Here is a 20,925-nt window from a genome sequence, read left to right as displayed (position 1 = left end):
TTAAATGTTCCAAGTTACCTAGCTAGGGTATCTAAGTTATGAAACATAGTCTGTTGCTACTTGCTTCCAAAATCTCACTCTTTTGGGCCAATCATTGGACACAGCTTAGCAACACATTGTATTTTTGTGAGAAAATAAAACAATTCAGTCAATATTATGTTGTTTTATTACCCAAGTCATTAAATTATATTTTAACTAGTACCTATAAAAAATTATCAAAGAGAATCCTCCTTTTAAATAATTTCTATTCACTAACAAGAAAATGCAATGGATAAAAATATATTAACTATAATATAAAATACAAGCAAAAATATTTCAAATTTGTTATGAATGTGGTAATTTAAATTAATAAATAATTGTTGTGCTAAACATATTTATATATTTATCTAACATTACAAAACCTTAGTGTGCAAATTTACATAAATTAAAAAAGAATAATATGGTTATTTAAAACTGTTTCGATATACTCATTCATCATTGCAATTGTATGAATAACTGTATTGAAAATCAGATCAACATTACATAGACATACCATACTTACCAAACCCACCAAGTTTTTAAGCTATTGCATAGCTTCTATCGCGGGCCTTGAGCGCGGGGACCGAACCGAGAAATTGCGTAACGAAAAAACCTCACGCTCCCCACAGGGACGGGCGCGGAGGTGTGGCTTGAAGGCATAGCATGCAATAGCTTTACCGCAGCAGTCCCCGAGTGCCACACGTCTTTTATTACTATTGTCCATATAATTAACAAAACTGCAATATTCCTGCTTAATTTCTTATATTTTTCTTTTAAATATGTACAGCTATTATACTAAAGTGTAAATTAGGTAAAGTAGACAGTTTTCAAATATTCCTGTTTGACACTTTCTCTCTCGGAGACTTCTGGCAAGTATGGAGTTAGACCTTTAGCCTTCCTGTCTTTATACACTTTTCCCTGAAACAATTGAATACTTTATTGGAATAATTCAGTCAAATAAATGTAGTTCTAAAACAAATTTATACAGGTTTGAAGATAAATTCTTGATAATCACTCTTCTTAATAAAACTATAATAAATACAGTTAAATAAATATGCTTTTTAACTTAAGAAATTATTTTTCTATACTAATATTATAAAGCTGAAGATTTTGTTTGTTTGAACACGCTAATCTCAAGCAGTGGCGTGCCTAGGGTATAAGGACTGGGCAAGCCCAAATTTTTCAAAGTGTTTGATGGGTACCCTTTTCATGAATAAGATACCTACCTAGGTATACTGTGTAATTATGTTCGTTATAAAACTTAAAAAAAAAACGTGAACATATTACCTACATACCGAATCAAATCTTTTAAACACGCGCGCCCTCAAACAGTTGAGTCAAACGTTTATCATTAAAAGTTAAAATCGATAAATTATATAAAACTGTATGACATTAATCATTATATTATTAATAAAATTGTACAGATTATTTATATTCTAATTCAAAACGCCAATCTTTCTGAAGGAAAGATTTTATAACATCGGAATTATAGAAAGTAACTAGGTGTTTGTTTTAGAATTCAATTAAGTACCTAACAGCTACTTTTCTATGGCAATTATTGATACCTAATACAGAAAGGCGTTCTTGGCCAAATAAATACTTATACGTATTTCTTAATAATTAATACGTACCTATGAATACGATTTAACGATGAGAAAGCACGCTCCGTGGAAGAACTACTACCTATTTACTAGCAGTAATCGTAACTAACAAAATATGTGCAAGTTTCAACAGCTGGGGAAAGGCTTTTTCTAAGTAATTCTCATTCATGAAATCGTTCGTAAACATTACAATTAAAATTTCGTATAAGTGACTTACTAGTTTCGGTAATGCACAAATCGGGAGTTGGTTTTGATGAAGAAATTAATTGTTTTTCAGTAAAGTTTAATGATTTTACCTTTCCCCCGCTGAGCACAAAGCAAACCACCACAATTTACAACACAATCTGCTGTCGCGACACTTATTTTACCACAAAATTCGAAAAACTTAACCTAAATTACACCGGTATAATCACCCGCTCAACTCGGATTTTTAATTAGATAAAGTAAACTGACAGCAGGCAGCAGCTAATGTCAATTTGTAAAATAATGTTGCCATATTTAGAGTAATAGTGAGGAATTCAGTTCACATTCAATCAGATGAATGAACAATGAGTGTGAATAGTTCATCATTTGAAACTATAAAATAACATTATTTCTAATTATAATATATAAAGCTATATAAGATATTAGTTACTAGTAGAATGTAATTATAATCATTTTTTTATTTTTATTGTTACGCTGTTTACGTTATTGTTTTTGTAATTTTTCCGTTAATTGTAACTAATTACGTTGTGTTTGTTGTCATTGTTGTGTTTATTTGATGTTATATTGTTACACACTAAATATTCACTAGACGATCGATTCAATTTCATTCATTCCCGATTTTCAATCATTCACTTTGTGACAACGCTATTTTTATTTCATCAAAAACTGACAACACAGAAAACGTCAGTTTACTTTATCTAATTAAAAATCCGAGTATATAATTTAACAATAATATTCACGACGTTCGTTCGCGCAATCGTAACTATCTTCACACTGTTAAAAAGCCGGGCCTTTTTTCTAGTGTCCGACCGAACTTTCGGTTTCGGTTTCGGTTTCGGCCGAGTTTCGGCCAAAAATCAAGTTTCGGCCGCAGTTTCGGTTTCGGCCAAAATCGGCCGAAACTTTTGCCGAAACCGAAACTTATTTCGCAAGTTCAGTGAACTTAGTTCACACACGTTCACGCTCGTCTAACGTCGTTTTCCTCGGCAACGCTTTGACGGACGCTGTCAAAGCGTTGGTTGACCCACGCTGGTAGAAACCATTTTTGATTATCTATGTTGAGATTGGAACTGGGTGTAATAGTAATTAATAATTATTATTTTTATATAAGAGGTACCTAAAAGAGACTTATTATTCTTCTAAGTACAAATACCAATCCAAAGTATTAAAGACTCTTTAATAAAGAGAAAGATCTCAAAATACCAAAACTTAGTACATATTTAAAGTAACAGTAACAATTACTGATTTGATTTAGATGACTGATTTTACTGAGAACTTAATTTGAAAAAATAATAAACATTAAAATTGTTATTATTAATATTTTAAAAATATTATTTTTTTATTTTATATCAAATAAATGATTACAACAAATTTAATATACTGTGTTTTCATTTCATGCCCTAATTAAGGCAAAATAATAGGTAAAATGCACCAAAGTTCAGTATTTTTAGAAATTTCATACTAGACCACGTGAGTTTCGGTTTCGGTTTCGGTTTCGGCCGAAACTGAAGCCACGGCCGAACATTCGGTGTCGGTTTCGGTTTCGGCCTGGAAACCAGTTTCGGTCGGACACTACTTTTTTCCCTTAGAAATTGCTATAGAGTTCTATAGCTAGGTATGTATAGACTACTCCGACGAAATTTCATACGTTAGAAGAGATGAGCGCAAAGCCCGGTAAAAGCCCACGCGTGCAAGCGAGACACCGCACTATTTATAATCCATCGAATTTAGGTTGTAACGTCCAAATAAAAGGTACGACCTTATTCCGATAGCAAGAAGGATGAAATTAAAAGTTTACTCGAATTCGTCATTGTTTTATGCTAGGCGTATTATACATATTATATTATATTATTGTAGGTGAGTTTTCATTGAATTCGGAGTTGCTCATTGCGCGCGAATATTCAAACGTGAATATAGGTATTTTCCTGTCTCTTAGCGAATTTCTAAGGCAAGCCGGGCTTTTCGGCTTGTATGAACGTACCGCCACTGATCTCAAGAACTACTGGTCCGATTTTAAAAATTATTTCAGTATTGAATAGCACATTTATCAAGGAAGGCTAGGCTATATATCATCACGCTAAGACCAACAGAAAAGGAGCCACGCGGGTGTAACCGCAGTGCGCAACTAGTGCTTGATAAGTGTACAAAGTTTTTGAATTTGTCTGTTTAAAGTGGATCAATATTGAGTGTAAAGAAGTTGGTTACATATAAACATATAGATGAAGCTTATAAAAGTGTGTTTTATATATTCTTTATTTAAAATTTCACTGGACCATCATAACATACTTTAGACTTTGGCATATTGTTTATGAAGTGCAGTTTATTATTTTTAATAACAATTAAATAGCTCATTATCCCTACTCCCTACTAATATTATATATTATAAATGCGAGAGTAACTCTGTCTGTTGTCTGTTACGCTTTCCCGCTTAAACCTCTGAACCGATTTTGATGAAAATTGGCACAGACTCTTTAGACCCTGAGAAAGAACATAGGCCTTTACCTTTTATCAAAACACCACGCGAGCGAAGCCGCGGGCGGAAGCTAGTTTTACCATATATACCATATACTTAGATCGATTCATATCCTAGATTGTCGAATAAACAAATAACATTCAGGAGACTGTTGATGTTAAGGTTTAAAATTATTACTGAATTTAAAATATTTCTCTTACCCAGAACTTTTTACACGTATTATAATTGTCGAAGTGTAATTCGCACTTTTCTTGATTAAATCCATTTTTATTCAAACAACTATACGACTGTTCTTGTTCCTGAAAATAAAATGTTATGCAATTTCTTTTTTGTGCATTTTTTTTTAATTTACCCTTATTTCTGATATACCTTCAAGCAAGGATTATTTCGTTCCGCATTCGGATTTTTAAGACGATTCATAGTGATAAGATGTTATGATCTGTGTTATAGGAAAATTGATTAAAAATATTATATTATTGTGTGTACAATTTTTTTTCTATTTTCATGTTATTTTGGTGTGAACTGTCAAAGTCAACTTGAAATTTGTATTTGAATTGCCATTTCATAAAAAACGTTTGATCAGTGTTGCCTTTACTTAGGTATTTATCCACAGATATAATATAAACATTGGGCGAACCGCGACCATAGAGTAATATAATATATACGGACCGCGACGAAGCGAAGCATGAGAGTGGGACGTCCTCCCACAAGATGGACGTGAGATGGACAGACGACCTGGTCTGGTCCGAGAGGCAGGGAGCCGCTGGATGCAGGCCGCCGGTTACCGGTCGTACTGGAAATCCTTGAGCCTTTGTCCAGCAGTAGACGTCCCATGGAAGTCCCACGGCTGAAACACTGAAACGACGACGACCGCGACGATATAAACATTATTGATGTCTGTGTATTTATCTAAGTATATATATCACACGTGCGTATATTACCGTTGACCACCGTTGGACAAGCAATTCCAACTTCTGTAACAACTTTGAACTTAAGTATATTATTTTTGACAAAAAGTGTAATTTTTCAATAATATTAAAAAATATTAGGGTTATTTTGCTTTTATAAATCTACAAGATAAGTTTATATAAGTTGTTTTTCACTTGTTGTTTGTAAACGTTTGGTTTCGTTGAAGTATTATGAAAGAATACATATAATAATATAGGAATATAGTAATTCGAAACTGCTATAAAACATCCTGGGAATTATTACACCATTGTGGACAGTGGATCTCTGTGGATCATCCAAGGCCATGATGCGACAGTCAGCTGACTAGATATTATCTATAATGATTATTACAATATATAGCATAGTTGAGATGAAGTCATTGCATAATTTCATATATAAATTCTCATAGCATGTATGATGTTTTAGAATAATTCTATACAGATGCGTTAATTATTTTAAAAATTATTATGATTAAGATCTGTAAACGTCAGTTAATGAAAGCGTAAAAAGAAATATGTATTTGTTTTCATTGTAAATTTCAGTTAGCTGTCATTTATTAATAATTTTAGCCAATAGAATGCAATATGTGCTTTGTAAACTATCTTGTCATTGGTTCATTATTACTAATGCCATAAATATTTTATAATAGAAAATCAACTTCACAAATTACAATTTACGACGCGAGTGTCGATTCAACATTCTCGTTTGTTTTAAATTTTTTGATATTTTACAATGTTTTTTCACGTAACAAGTGCCTAAATATTTTGAAACGTTTATTGTGTTAGTGTAAGTGTTAAATGCTTTCGAGATGTCTAAAAACAAAATCGCCGCTAGGATCGACAGCCAGAGTGTGGAAGTCAAAACTAAAGTAAGTTATAATTTCTAATTTCTTTCCTTAAACGACAATCTTGTGAGAGTGAATCTGTTTACTTTAGATAATATATCGCGTACTTTGTTCAAGCTAAGATCTTTGCGTTCTTTTTTTGAAAGTACTTATGTTCTTTTACTGTAACAAAGATTCTTGATTGTAATTCACAATAATGAAATATAATACAATGATAGCTTGCCTTTAATGATTCTGTAATCACTAACTACGTATAATACATGCAATAATCCTCATCATTGTATTTAAAACAACAGTTTTGAAAACTTCGACAAAAACTTGATACAAATTTTCTGAAAAATACTATCTTTACTGTCTCTACAGTCTTTAACCAAGGAATTCTTTCTAGTTCGATGCGGAGTTCCGAAGATTTTCACTAAATAAGTCAGAGAAGTTAAAATATGATGATTTCAAGGCGCTAATTGAGAAACTACACAGGTTACACGATGTGGCCTTTCTTATCAGCTACACAGACCCTCGAGATGGTGATTTGCTGCCAATTAACAATGATGATAACTTAGCTAGAGCTTTACTGACAGCCAGGCCGCTGTTAAGGGTTATAATTCAAAGGAAAGGTGAGTAACTTCCTGTATTCTTGTAATATTTATACAAATAAGTGTTTGTACATGAAAACTTTGTAATTAAAACTTGAATGAATTGATCAGTGTTGGTAAAGAAAATGTTATCAGCGGGAGATAGATATTTATAGTTTATAGCTATTACAGCATCTTACTCAGTAATAACGCTATTTATTTAACTTTATAAGGTACTAAAACACCTTACCAGGTACACTAAGACCTATAGCCTTGTGTAATCTATAAATAAAATTAGTAAAAGTCCATTATTGAAATGTTAATTTGAAAACTTGTTGCTCAAAAGCCTCTTTTCTGACTGTTTAACATATTTACCATTTAAATTTGTAATCCAAAGCTATTAAAGAAAATAAAGTAGGCTACCATTAACAATTTCACTAATACATTTTAATTGCATTACCAAATTAAGCACTCCCAAAAGAAAGTTAAGTAGGGCGTAGTTTAAAACTGTATATATATGAATACAAAGGATTTGCTAACTCTTTTTTTGTTCTGATTATTTTTATGAGGTAACTAGCTTCCGCCCGCGGCTTCGCCTGCTCGGTGTTTTGATAAGAGATAGTCTATGTTCTTTCTCAGGGTCTAAAGATTGTCTGTGCCAAATTTTATCAAAATCGGTTGAGAGGTTTAAGCAGGAAAGCGTAACAGACAGACAAACAGGCAGGCAGACAGACAGACAGAGTTACTTTCGCATTTATAATATTATCGTAGGGATTATGAAGAAAGAGGTAGGGCAATTACAAAATACACAGTCCTACTCAAATTAGAAAGAGTATAACTGTCCGCAAAAGCATAGTTAGTCTACAAATCCGTGTATTACAAATTATTCATACAAATAGACACACACTGTAAGATATCATGATAAAGAACAATTAATTTATTTCCATTGAACGCCTTAACCACATGAACGATTGAATCAATTGGGTGTCAAGGCTGTCTTAAAGAATGGATACAATTTTCAGCTTTAGTAACTCTTATAATCTCAATGATGAACTTGAAAGCTGAATTCTATCAGTAAATCTAGATATGTATAATTTTAAGGTCATGAAGTAGCCTTTGCGCTCAGTTTTATTTAAGCCTATAAATATACTAGCTTTGCATGTGACTTTATTATTTGACCGCCTCCTTGGTTCAGTGGTTGACGCGTGAGCGTAGCACAGAGGGGTCCTGGGTTCGGTTCCCGGCGGAGACGAAGAAAAAAAATGTCTTGGTCTGGTAGGACATAGAAGGCTGATCACCTACTTGTCCCTAAAGAAAATCGATCAGTGAAACAGATGTATAATACATCTGCCCCTTACCCCACTTGGGGACATGGGACTTCACTTTATGTGACTTTATTTCCATGGTAGAAAGACGTAGTTGACCCTACAGTTTTTACATTGATGCTCCATTCCCTTTTTTAGTAGCGCGATGATATAGGCTATAGCTTTATCCATAAAGAGGTCTGAAATTTTTGTGTCCAAACAAATTTTTTGCCACTATAAAAGGTGATATATCCAATTTCGTCTGATCTTCGATTTGATTTTTCCAATTTTTGCAACCTTTTTCTGTGGGAAAAAGACGGATATAGATACGTTGTCTAGCGCCATCACTTTCCCACATTGGAATTAGTACTGCTAAAGCAGTACGTAAGCAGCAGTCGTCTTAAAAGACGTCACGGTAACCCCGTCCTATTGTTCGTACCGCGATGTTTTATAGCCTATGCCCTATAATCTTCTGGAGATAAGCATATACAAACAAACAAACTTCAGCTTTATAATCTTATATATAAAATTCTCGTGTCACAATGTTAGTCTGCATACTCCTCCGAAACGGGTGGACCGATTCTCATGAAATTTTCTGTGCATATCGGGTAAGTCTGAGAATCGGCCAACATCTATTTTTCATATGTACCACGGGCGAAGCCGGGGCGGACCGCTAGTATTATTATAGAATTATAGATACGTGGTCATGGTACCCGCGCTCAAATGATGTGCACTCAGAATGGAGTCGCCGGAGCGTGGCGAACGCTTCATTATGACTGAGCTTTATTATTTAGAATAGGCCATGGAATTATCTAGAATAATTAGACGAAAGTACGAATTAAAAATGTTAATAATGAAATCATTGTTTATTGTTTTTTCTGAAAATTTCGCTTTACTAGATTTTCGCTCATGGCTTCGCCCGCCTTTTCAAAGAACAACCCGCATGGTTCCCGTTCCTGTGTGATTTCTGGGATAAAACGTAGCTTATGTTTTATTCTGGGTTTTAAGCTATAACCTACATACCAAATGTCATTGTTATCGGTTCAGTAGTAGGTATTTGCGTGAAAGAATAACAAACATCCATCCATCCTAACAAACATTCGCCTTTATATTATTAGTGGGATTAACTTAGAATTAACAAAAACACGAATTTAAATCTCGCTCTACAATTTTTCTCTACAATCGATAGAAAATTTCTAGTGCATCAATAATTTTACGAAAACTAGTTACGGAGTTTTGTTATAATTTAGACATAACTTTCAATATTACACCATGAATATTATGTCTGTACCATACACATGACCAAACAGAGCATTCAATGTTAATAGCTATGACGATAGCATTCGGTTCAATTGAATGTGATCGAGCATTGTTTAATTGCTGACTACTTCCATTCAATTATGGTGTGTAAGTTCCAATAGAAATACGTATATGTCGGGACAAGTTTATATGTACCTAGACCTATATATGTATTGTAAATATTGATTCATTGGTCAGTTTTCTATGGGTAAATCGATAAACTATGTACATAGTGCTTACAGAAAATTCTTTGACAGGGGAGAACCGAGAAGCTACATAATAGTACACATTCGGAGAGATAATAGGCTATTTTTTTTAATTTGAGTTTTATAAATTATAATTTATAATTATAAATAAATAAAGCCACGTTATCTTTTAGTTAAAATTCATCAATATTTGCAAGCTCTTTAGTTTCGGAAACGAAACACATAGGTATTCGGAAGTGTAACATTTTTTTATATGAATAGGTATAAGGTAGGTAATTCTTAAAAATCCAGTCAACCGTCACTTTTAATATATGTATTCGCAAACCAACATTACTATACCTTCCAAAATCACGGATTTATACCTACACAGTTTTACACAGACAGGAGGGCGTAACAGTTGCTAATCAACAAAATCATGAGCACGCGACGCAGCTAATATATGCGAGTTTAATATTCGCATCTCATTATATAACTGTAGTCGAGTTATCTCTAGAGATAACGTTATGATAATTTATGTAGTTGAAGAATTCAGAGGTTCTGTTTTTGGTTTGGGACTGGAAAATAGTATAATAAAATAAAGCGAGCAAGTTTTTACGAGTAGGTACACGCAAAATTGGGCGATTGCATCTGAAATGAAATTTGGTACACACAAAAAATTATTCTCTGGATAAGGATTTAGACTTCTATTTCTAAACAAAGCCACAAGTCGCAAATTTTGTGATAATTTTGATCCCCTTGCATCATCTTCATGCTTGTTCAGTGGTTAACGTGTGAGCGTAACATCAAGAGAACCTGTAGGTATTCGATTCCTGAGAAAACTTTAAGAAAATCAGGCAGAACATAGAAGTATGTTCACCTTCTTGTCCTTTAAGAATTATTAACTAGGTATAATAAACATATAAATCCAATTGTCCGTAAGCAAAACGAATCGTATTATACTTGAATGCTTAGATTACAAAATAAAAGACAGATGGAGCGTTGCCGAACTAAACCGAATGATTTATCGTCATTTTCAATAAAGCTATGTGTGCTGTCATTTCGCCGCTGCACTGTACGTACACGGTGCTTCTGTGTGCGTGTAATGTTACCAGATATTGAAAAATTTCCCTTATTTTTCCCCGACTACGGAAAAAAGAGGGTTATGTTTTTCGAGTTTATGTATGTATGTATAATATTTCTTTGACACGCCCTGCAGTATAAACCGTTGGACTGATTTTAATTTGTGAGATGTCATTGCAATCATCTGAATTATTATGTTAGTAGCGGTAGTGACGTAGGCTATATACATAAATTAGCAGTCAAGTTTTAATTTTTATTTTTTAAATATTATTTCGGGTTTGTTGATATGTTTTTTTTTATAATATTGTAAAAATTCTTTTATTATATAAAGTACCTGCCTACTAAAGTTATATATGGACAAAATAATTGTATTCAATTTTTAATTAAATAAATTACATAAAAAAAATTGTGCGGGTACTAGTGTACACACGTAAGAAGTAAAACTTCTTTATGACCTTATTTTTCAAAAAATAATTTGCTTCTTTACAGAAATTCGTCGAATAACGCGTGGTAGGGACGAGAAAAAGATGGCACGTAACGAAACGAAAAAATGTTACACTAAATTTTTTTCCAACCCCGATAAAGAAGTTTCACTTCAAAAATTTTCAATATTAACTATAATAATTATATTATTTTTTATTTTTCAAAATATATGAATGCAAATAGCGGTAGTTTTTAGTCGAGAATACGGGACATTTTATTTTCATCATATCCATCATGGAGTTCCATCATCATCATCGCTAGCGAAAACGACTATGGCGTTTTTAAGCTTTATAAAAGTAACAAAATAATGAATTATGCTTATTAAAATAATCTAATAATGATCATGAATGAACCTTTAGTGCACTTTACAAATAATCACATTCACGATCGAAAAATCCAACAGCATTACCCTGAAGATCTTTTAACCGTTTTACCAATAAAAATGGCAAATTCATTTTCAAAATACTGGCAACATACGTTGAAGTTTTGTATTCCTTCATCCTATCTGTAAAATTATTATTCGTATAAAGAAATAAATCAGCCAAATAATCTACAGAAAACCTGTGAAACGATGTTTTATCTTTTTTTTGTTTTCGGGAACAAATTTTACAGCGTTTTATTATCACAAGACAGCATTTTTTTACTTAAATTGCAAACCCTTTTTGACGTATTGCATGACACTATATGCGCTATAGCACTGGAGCAGCGACGTATTTGCTTTTGATTTCGTATTTTCTTTGACAAGGGCGACGGGCGGTTGTCATGCTCCATCTGTATTTTATTTTGTAATCTAAGCTTGAATGAGATATCTCAAAGTAATTCTCTTGAAACGTAAGAAATGACGTAAAAGATGACAATAAAGAATGAACGCGCGTCATTCTAATCCCAATGCTTCAAGGGTTATGACGTCACCACTTAATAATGCGATATGCGTCGTCTTTACTATTAATTAAATGTATGTAATTAAGAATTAATTATATTATATAAACATTATGTAATTAAGATTGTAAGACGTTATAAAATTACGATGTTAGAAATTTATGATACGGTTGGAAGTTGGAACGTTTCGCATTTTTTTTAACTATAAAAATATTTGATACACGCAATAATAACCGATATTTCTATGAGACGCATTATCTTCATAGGAATTAGGGTCCTTAAATAAAATAAATAAATAAAAATCGTTTATTTAGTACATACATATCTTATATATAAAAATGAATCGCAAAATGTGTTGGTAAGCGCATAACTCGAGAACGGCTGAACCGATTTCGATAATTCTTTTTTTATTATATTCCTTGAAGTACGAGGAAGGGGTTTATGTAGAGAAAACGTAAATATGTACCACGGGCGAAGCCGGGGCGGACCGCTAGTAATATATAAAAATGAATCGCAAAATGTGTTGGTAAGCGCATAACTCGAGAACGGCTGAACCGATTTCGATAATTCTTTTTTTATTATATTCCTTGAAGTACGAGGATGGTTTTTATGTAGAGAATACGTAAATATGTACCACGGGCGAAGCCGGGGCGGACCGCTAGTTACATATACAATTGACCTAAATTTAAACTCGACGATCGCCTCAACTAGGTATAAACCTTATTAACTTATAAACAGGAAGATAACAAAAGATAGCTCATATCTGATGTACGGTGATGAATCTATAATATAAGTACCTACTGACTTAAATTTTTACTTCGACAATTTTCCGATACAAAAGAATTTGTCAACATTTTCCATACTGAATTTTTTCCTCAAATGTCTATGGAATGAATTCCGTTCAAGAAACAAGCCACTCTTTATGCCTCCTATTATAGATGTTGCCGGGAAATTCTATACATAGTTTAGGATGCAAGTAAGAACTAAGAAGCGAAAACATTTTACTTGCGCGATTCACAACTAATGTCTTCATCAAAATATGACTTAACTTTGCACTCGCACTTGACCGATATTCAGAACATTGCCATTTGCCACCACGGTTAAAGTAATTTACAATAACACCTAGTATGAGTGAGTCAGATGCCATATTTGGTGGCTCCTGTATGGGATTCGCCTTTGAGTTCACAACCGTGGGATTCCATTGTGATCAGCATTGAAATATGTGGTTGTTGGCGAGATGAATGATGCTAGTGGATTCCGTTATATGAAGTTCGTCGATATATTTATATAACTATTTAGCCTTCTAGCTTAATTGATTAACTATAGTAGATTTGTAAAAAGATTAGAAGATCAAGACCCCTTTGAAGTTCTTTCTTTTAAATCGGTCCAGGCGTTTCTGATGTTAGCGCGTTCAAACAAACATTTTCAGCATTATAACATTCTAGCTATCCCGGTAGTTGAAGTTCTGCCTTATTGCTCCATTTCCGTGTTTTCTCTCCATAAGAACCTTCCTTGTGCCTAAACAAAATAAGCCAAATTGGTCGAGCTGTTTTCAACTTGCGCTTGGCAACACATTTGGCGATTTATTTTTATTATTTAGATAGGTAATAACTCTGACTCTAATAAACTTTCAAACGCTTTTTCCAGGGGACAGTCTTGAAGAACTAAACGGCTATGGAACGATGCGACCACGCAACATCATATCTTCAATACTTAGCGGTACACCGGCAAAGAACAAGGGACTGGCCATATCCAACCCACACGACTTTAGGATGGTAAGCACGTCTTACTAATATTATAGGGGAATCAAAATTCTTATGTATTAATTTCAGAGGTTATTATAATCAGTTGAAAAAAGGAGTGTTGTTTTATATATAGGCAGTTATAGAATATTATTAACGTAAAAAATTGTGATGATGAATGGACGGATGTTTAATGTTACTTGTTACTCTTTCACGATTAAACTGATGAACTGGTTTTGATGATACTCCGCAATGCTGTAGCTTATATAGTTACCATAATAACGAAATATATAAAAATGTTTGGTTTTGTCCGCGGGTATAATCAATGTTAATGGATTAAGGTTCGGTTTCAGCAATTGTTTATATTATACTTTAAAATTTCCTATTTAGGGCCGATTTTTCAATGCCCAGATAAACAGCTAGATAGACTTTATTCTTCAGTTAACAAAATATTCAATTTTTCAATAGACGAATAGGACTTATCTATCCAATAACTACGTTATTTGAGGAATAAATCTATTTGCCACTCCAAGGGCCAGATAGCGCGCTATTCGACGGTTAGGCGTTTGAGTTGACAACTGACGCGTCAAATTTGGGATATTTTCGTATGTCATAACATAGAGCGTAGAATTATTAACAATTAAACCTCTTTCTATATAATTATTATCAATTAAAATCATATTGAAATTGATGTTTTTGATAGTACTGATGACCATGCCATTGAAAATTTGCCGAACGCTGCCTTTAAGTATGTCGTTTCCATCGTAAAATATATAAATTGAAACACAAATTTAACCAAACTCTTTACTCGAATCAAAACAACAATCAACAATCATAGAAGACAAGTGCACTCCTAACGTGAGTCACAATGACGGTTGTTGACAAATTGCAAGAGTTGACTCTATCCCGCTCTAACCTGACTAATTTAATATGTTTGTTTCGCCACTCCGGGAGCAGAGCTGCCAATATGGAAATATTTGGTCAGATAGTTATTCATCAAATAAATCACGATTGAAAAATAGGCGAGCCGTTATGAGTTAGATAAATAATTGAATAAATCTATTCGAAAGGTAGTTATTAGACTGTTTATCTCGGGATTGAAAAATCGGCCCTTAAATTATATTATGTCATTTTATCTGACATAAGCTAGTCAGCACATATTCAAAAGTTGTGTTACCGTATCATTATTAAAACGTGTATAATTCCGCAGTTAATTTCTAAACGAATAAAAGAATACTTGAGAAAGACTTGACATAAGTATATACTTAAGATTAATACTTAAGCATCAGCAGAACATTCATAAAATTGATTAGGTTTCTTTCAAGAGCATTTGATGTTAGCCTCTTAGAGAAAAATGGGTTAAGGTTGTTTATTTTTGAATTTAACTACGAAGAAGTTAGTTAGATTTGTTTTACAAGTATTCTGTTATTTTATAATTCGTTTTTATAGCATTAAAATGTTTTTTAAATTAGATTTTTTTCGATTCTTTAAAAATATTTCAGTGATCTGTTCTTTAAAAAAAATATCATAACCATAAGGTTATTGTAAGTTACATAATTAGTTGTGTTTACTAGTGCTTAAATTATTCTTTATTATATACTACTTTTAATTACTACATTAAAGAGAGAGAGAGCAAATCATATAGCAAGTAATATCAGCTATCTAAAAGACGTCTCACATGAGTACTTCGTTTAAAAATATTCAATGAAATAGTATATCTTAATACTATTATAAAGGCGAAAGTTTGTAAGTAGGGATGTATGGATGTATGGATGTTTGTTACTCTTTCACGTAAAAACTACTGAACCGATTACAATGAAATTTAGCACACATATAGAGGGTAACTTGGATTAAGACATAGGATAGGTTTTATCCCGGAAATCCCACGGGAACGGGAACTATGCGGGTTTTCCTTTGAAAACGCGGGCGAAGCCGCGGGCGGAAATCTAGTGAAATATATAATGAAATAGTATATTAAAATTATTATTGTTACTAAATTATTTTACTTCTACACAAACTTTTTAATGTTACTATATCAACATATTAATTATTTTCTCCTCTTTATGATTTTTTAATAATAATAATGTGTTTTTCCAGGTATCAGCAATCATAGATGTAGATATAGTACCGGAAACGTGCAGGAGGGTGAAATTATTAAAGCACGGCTCCGATCGACCGCTAGGATTTTTCATAAGGTATTTATTGTTCCTAGGTTTACTTTCACATTGATAATTAGATTTTGTGACTATATTGTTTCATGTTGTAATATATATTGTGTACGTTTATCACGATATATAATATAAACATAAAACAGTATACTGGGAAAACAGACTGAACTGAAAATCAGTACTGGCCGTGCTAGTCAGCTTTTGCTGAGCCTATTGGCCTCTCACTGGCATATTTAGTTTACTTATTTTTTATAAAATTAGCTTTCCGCTTCGCCTACACGGTCTTAAACTTATCAAATTATGTTATAAAACCTTCCCCTTGAATCACGCTATCTCATGGAGAAAACAATGAAGATAGTAGTTTTTTGGGTTTATCACATACAGACAGATGTGTTTTGCTTGAAATCTGTAGTTATCCATCTTCTGACTGACCGGTTGGCTTGTTTGGTAGTGGCCTTGCCTTCCAAGCCAGAGGTTGTGGGTTCGATCCCCACCCGGGGCAAATATTTGTGTGATGAACATAGATGTTTGCTCTGTGTCTGGGTGTTAATTATCTTTATAAGTATTTATTTAAAATTATATATGTATGTTTATCAGCCATCTTCCATAACACAAGCGAAAGCTTAGTATGGGATCAGATCGTGCCGTGTGTGAAAATTGTCCTGAAATATTTATTTATTTATATTTATTCTATATTTGTTTTTTCTTTCCACATTGATATCTAGTACTAATATATTTATCTCTTTCCAGAGACGGCACATCAGTACGTGTAACAGCGAGTGGGGTAGAGCGATCGCCCGGTATCTTCATATCGCGGCTCGTGCCCGGCGGTCTGGCTGAGTCCACCGGTTTGCTCGGTGTTAACGATGAAGTGCTCGAAGTTAACGGGATCGATGTGTCCAATAAGACGCTGGATCAGGTTGGTTTTTGATAGGATAGTTTAGGAAGTAGGGTAGTTTTAAAGTGAAACTTTTATTACATCGTCTCAAACTTTTTGGTCTGTGTAGCGCATGTCGCGTGACGGTCGGCTGCCGAGTAGGTATAAAGCAGTGTTCGGAACCGTACGATAATTATCGTACAAATACGATAATTTTGTGCCCAAGTTTCACTTTTACCGTGGTTTCATAAAAACACACAACATTTTTTTGAGAAGTGATACGGGAGAAAATGGTAGGGAATTTGTGAATTTATAAATGGTAGGTATATATGGGTATGGTAAGAATATATGAGTATTTATTTATTTATAACTCTTTATTGCACAAACTAATGTAAATAAGGTATATAGGTATGGTAGGGAATTGTTACCATATTTTAAGAGAATTGTAGAATGAAGTATTTGGGTGAAAAAATCGTGAATAATAAAATAACACACTATATTGGGCTGGATTTCGTGTTTTTTTTAACTACACAGAAATATGAGCCTCAGCTCGGTCGGCTCGTAACCCTCTTGTGGACCACGAAAAAAAAAAAACCTCAGCGTAATCCTTTCTTTTCCCCAATAACAGGTGACGGACATGATGGTGGCGAACTCTTCGAACCTTATAATCACTGTGCGGCCCGCCAACCAGCGCGCCGGCCCGCCGGAGCCCGCCCGCACCGACCGGCCCGCCAGCGAGCCCGACGAGGACAGGTAATCTTAATCCTAATATTACTATTATAAAGGCGAAAGTTTGCATGTATGGATGTTTGTTACTCTATCACGCAAATACTACTGAACCGATTACAATGAAATTAAGCACACATATAGAGGGTAACTTGGATTAACACATAGGATAGGTTTTATCCCGGAAATCCCACGGGAACGGGTTTTTCTTTGAAAATGCGGGCGAAGCCGCGGGCGGAAAGCTAGTCTTAATATATAATATAAATCTCGTGTCACAATGTTTGTCCTCAATGGACTCCTAAACCTAACAAAATCGGTCCAGTAGTTTATGCGTGAAAACCATACATACATACATACATAATTACAAACCTTTCCTCTTTATAATATTAGTATAGATAGACAATATACTAAAGCAAGATCTTTGTTGCAGATTCGACCAAGAGGATCAAGACGAAATAGTCGATCTAACAGCTGTCACCTTACACGACCAAGAGGCTCCATACCAACAAATGGCGAGCAAAGACGACGGGCAAATACTACACCTCTAGTACATAATATACCGGTATAGGATGTGCAAGTCTATACAAACAAAGTATGGGAAAGTGTAGGACAATAGTGTTTTGGTGCGAGTTATAGTGTCAAAGTTTTAGTGTCTGTACACCAAAATTGAAGAAATTTTCTTACAGGTAACCTTTAACCCTGGATTTGTCTGGGCGTTTTTAATAAAGTGTACACGACATTATAAATTATAATCAATAAAACGGTGTGCATTTATCTTGATAATAACATATTGTGGATATAGTATATATGGTGAAAAATTTTCATTTAACGGGCCGTTTATCACAATGAATATAATGAAATTAGTATTACAGACAATAAATATCATAAATGGCTGTAGCTACTACTACTCGGGGATGTTAATTTTAAATATAAGCTATTAAATCTAATAGTAACACGTTGCGTTGCCGCCAAAAACGAATATAAATGGCGGCTTATTGGAATTTGGAGGACTAAAAAAAAAGAATAAAACATTTATTTGTCAGCAACAGCACAACAAACGAAACAAATTATACAAACATTAAAATAATAATACATCACTTAAAAACAAAGCTAAATAAGTGAAATCAAAAATAAAATAAAAAAATATAAATAAAGAAACATCATGCCTTGCATTTGTTATTTATGGCATGTCTAAATGCATAGTTTTTACACGAATTCATAAATTATAAGGCATCATAATTTCATTCAAAAGGAGAGAAACAGCTATAATATTTACTCTCTCTATCTTGCATTAAATTATTGCATTTAAAAAATTAATGTGATCAAAATATTCGAGAATTATTCATATTTTAAACATTCCATGGCTAACATTCCACATCATAAGAATAAATTTAAAATGTCTGTTTATATAAAATGGATTTTAGATATATTTTCACACCAAACAATAAAGAAACTAAGGGATACAAATATTTATCTGTCTTAGATTCCAAACTTTATAATAATCGGTGTTTTTATTAAAATATTCATATTAAAAATTACGCCTTATAATATAGGAACCTATTCGTCCAAAAGAAGAGTGTTCATCGAAGTAATACTACTAACGTTATTACTATTTAAAACAAACTTAATAATAATACAAAATCAGTTTATTTACTAATAATAAACGAATAAAACCACTAGGTAAATTTTGCAATGAAAAAAGAGCGTGTGCCGAGCACACGTGTCAAAAGTGAAACTTCATTGGCAAGATTCAAAGATACCAAAATCATCGCCTTACTCCATGACCTGATGGTATTGCCATGAATCACAATGTTTCACTTCATTATTGAAGGATTTTTGTGTAATAATCGCGTTTTCTACGTCGTTAATTTCTAAATAAATTATACTCTCGTAAAATTAAACGCAAAAAACTATTAGATGAATATATTTCCTAATTAGAATCTGTGTTATCTGTTAAAATTTATAGTAGTGTACTTAACGTGAGGTATTCCTTAATATTGTATTAATACAATAAAACTGTTTGTTCTCTATGATGCTTTAGATTAAGTCTCCACTTCCTATGGAAGGTGCTAACGTTCATGTTTTCGAGTTTGAAATTATAACAAATTATGAATTTATCCATTATAGTATTCGTTAATTTATTATAATCATGTTAGAAGTTATTATAATTATTTTTCACTGTTCATTATCAAATTCGGTGGATTATATGTACTTTTATATTTGAAAATATTGCTGTTAAATGAATCAAATTTACATTCCAGTTATCGTTAAATCGTGCCTTGAATCTCTTATACTGTTGCAAATCGGTAATGTTGTTATTATTCGCTCGAAATGTTGTTTCGACATAGTTAAATACATTATATAGTTTGTGGCCTAATGCAGTGCCTTGTGGAACTCCGTATAGCAATAGTTTGTATAAACATATTTTCCTGCGATACAATGAGTGTTTGTTCCTTGTATATTGTTTTAATTGCGATTTTTATCGAAACGCGACATTTTATAATCATGTTAAATGAGGTATTGTCGAGGAAACGAACTTTTTGATTGGAAGCGAAGCGATCATTGCCTGATCGTAAGTCTTTTAAAAATACTTATATTAATTTTTAATTAATCTTGTATATCAAATATTTTAGTTTTAGTATAATATCTAGATCAAAGTATTTTAGATATTAGAGCTTATTTTAGTTTATTATCTGCTATACTCCTAAGGTTCTATAGTAAGTATACTGTCACATATCAAATAAGCCTTTATATTGTCGTCAATGATCACACGATAGGTTTCGTATTTATCCCGTTTGCAAGTACTTACGTCAATTATCGAGTTTACATTCCATTTATATACTGAAGTATTTAATTTTTGTAATTTTATATTTTAAAAAGATAGTTATAAATCGCTTGATATTTGATTATCCTATTGCATTCCTTTTAAACATCTACATTGTTATCAAAATTGTCTTTATTTTGAAAGTGGCATGTGATATTTTTTTATTCGCGGTTAATCTAATCATTGGGCCAGGTTCATAACTTCCTGATTAAGTATCTATTAGCCTATTTGAAAATGAAGTATACTTTTCATACATTTATCATTTTAACTAACAGATAAACATATATCCAGGAGTTGTGAAACTACCTTTAAAACATTATTTATTTAAAAAGTATCCTATGTAATCTTGTATTTTGTTATTTCAAAAAATATCTACCGTAAGTGTGCTTTTCTACCAATAATGTGGGAGGATGTGTAGCAAGGAATGTGTTTGTAAATATAACCAATAGAAACTTCAAACTAAATGAAGCGATATGATTGGTTCTTTATAAACACTTTCCTTGCACATGATTGGTGCAAAAGCACCCTAAATGTTACATGTCACGCATTTTCTTCTTATTTCAATTTTCAATGTACTTAATATTTAAATTTAAAAGTGACACATCATTTCTATTGGCTCAAAATTTTGGTCAAATGTATTAATCGGTATGGTTTAGAAGATAGATATTTACACCTTAGTTTAGTATACACTTGTGTTG

At 32.9% G+C, this 20,925-nt stretch overlaps 2 protein-coding genes across 2 annotated transcripts in view; one reads left to right on the top strand and one right to left on the bottom strand.

Moving 5' to 3' along the window:
• The window catches only part of LOC149897438 (coiled-coil-helix-coiled-coil-helix domain-containing protein 7), a 78,264-nt gene continuing 57,339 nt past the window's right edge, over positions 1-20,925 (bottom strand). The window contains exons 2-4 of the mRNA XM_090116090.1: positions 4,666-4,769; positions 4,497-4,595; positions 1-936 (exon numbers count right to left, since the gene is read on the bottom strand). Coding sequence (XP_089972216.1) covers positions 826-936; positions 4,497-4,595; positions 4,666-4,716 — 261 coding nt within the window. The 5' untranslated portion in view covers positions 4,717-4,769 and the 3' untranslated portion in view covers positions 1-825. The remainder of the gene's footprint in view (positions 937-4,496; positions 4,596-4,665; positions 4,770-20,925) is intronic.
• On the top strand, positions 5,902-19,121 carry par-6 (partitioning defective protein 6). Its single transcript, XM_090116163.1, has 7 exons — positions 5,902-6,112; positions 6,477-6,702; positions 13,538-13,665; positions 15,730-15,827; positions 16,551-16,719; positions 17,306-17,430; positions 17,834-19,121. The coding sequence occupies exons 1-7, from the start codon at positions 6,053-6,055 to the stop codon at positions 17,949-17,951; spliced, it is 924 nt and encodes a 307-aa protein (XP_089972289.1). The 5' UTR covers positions 5,902-6,052; the 3' UTR covers positions 17,952-19,121.

This window comes from Colias eurytheme, chromosome 25 (assembly GCF_061535395.1).
Source record: "Colias eurytheme isolate Ceu_HAF_F1 chromosome 25, ilColEury1 Martin Lab GWU primary, whole genome shotgun sequence".
NCBI classification, from domain to species: domain Eukaryota; kingdom Metazoa; phylum Arthropoda; class Insecta; order Lepidoptera; family Pieridae; genus Colias; species Colias eurytheme.
Note: the sequence above shows the minus strand (reverse complement) of the source record. Positions and strands in the feature narration are given on the sequence as shown.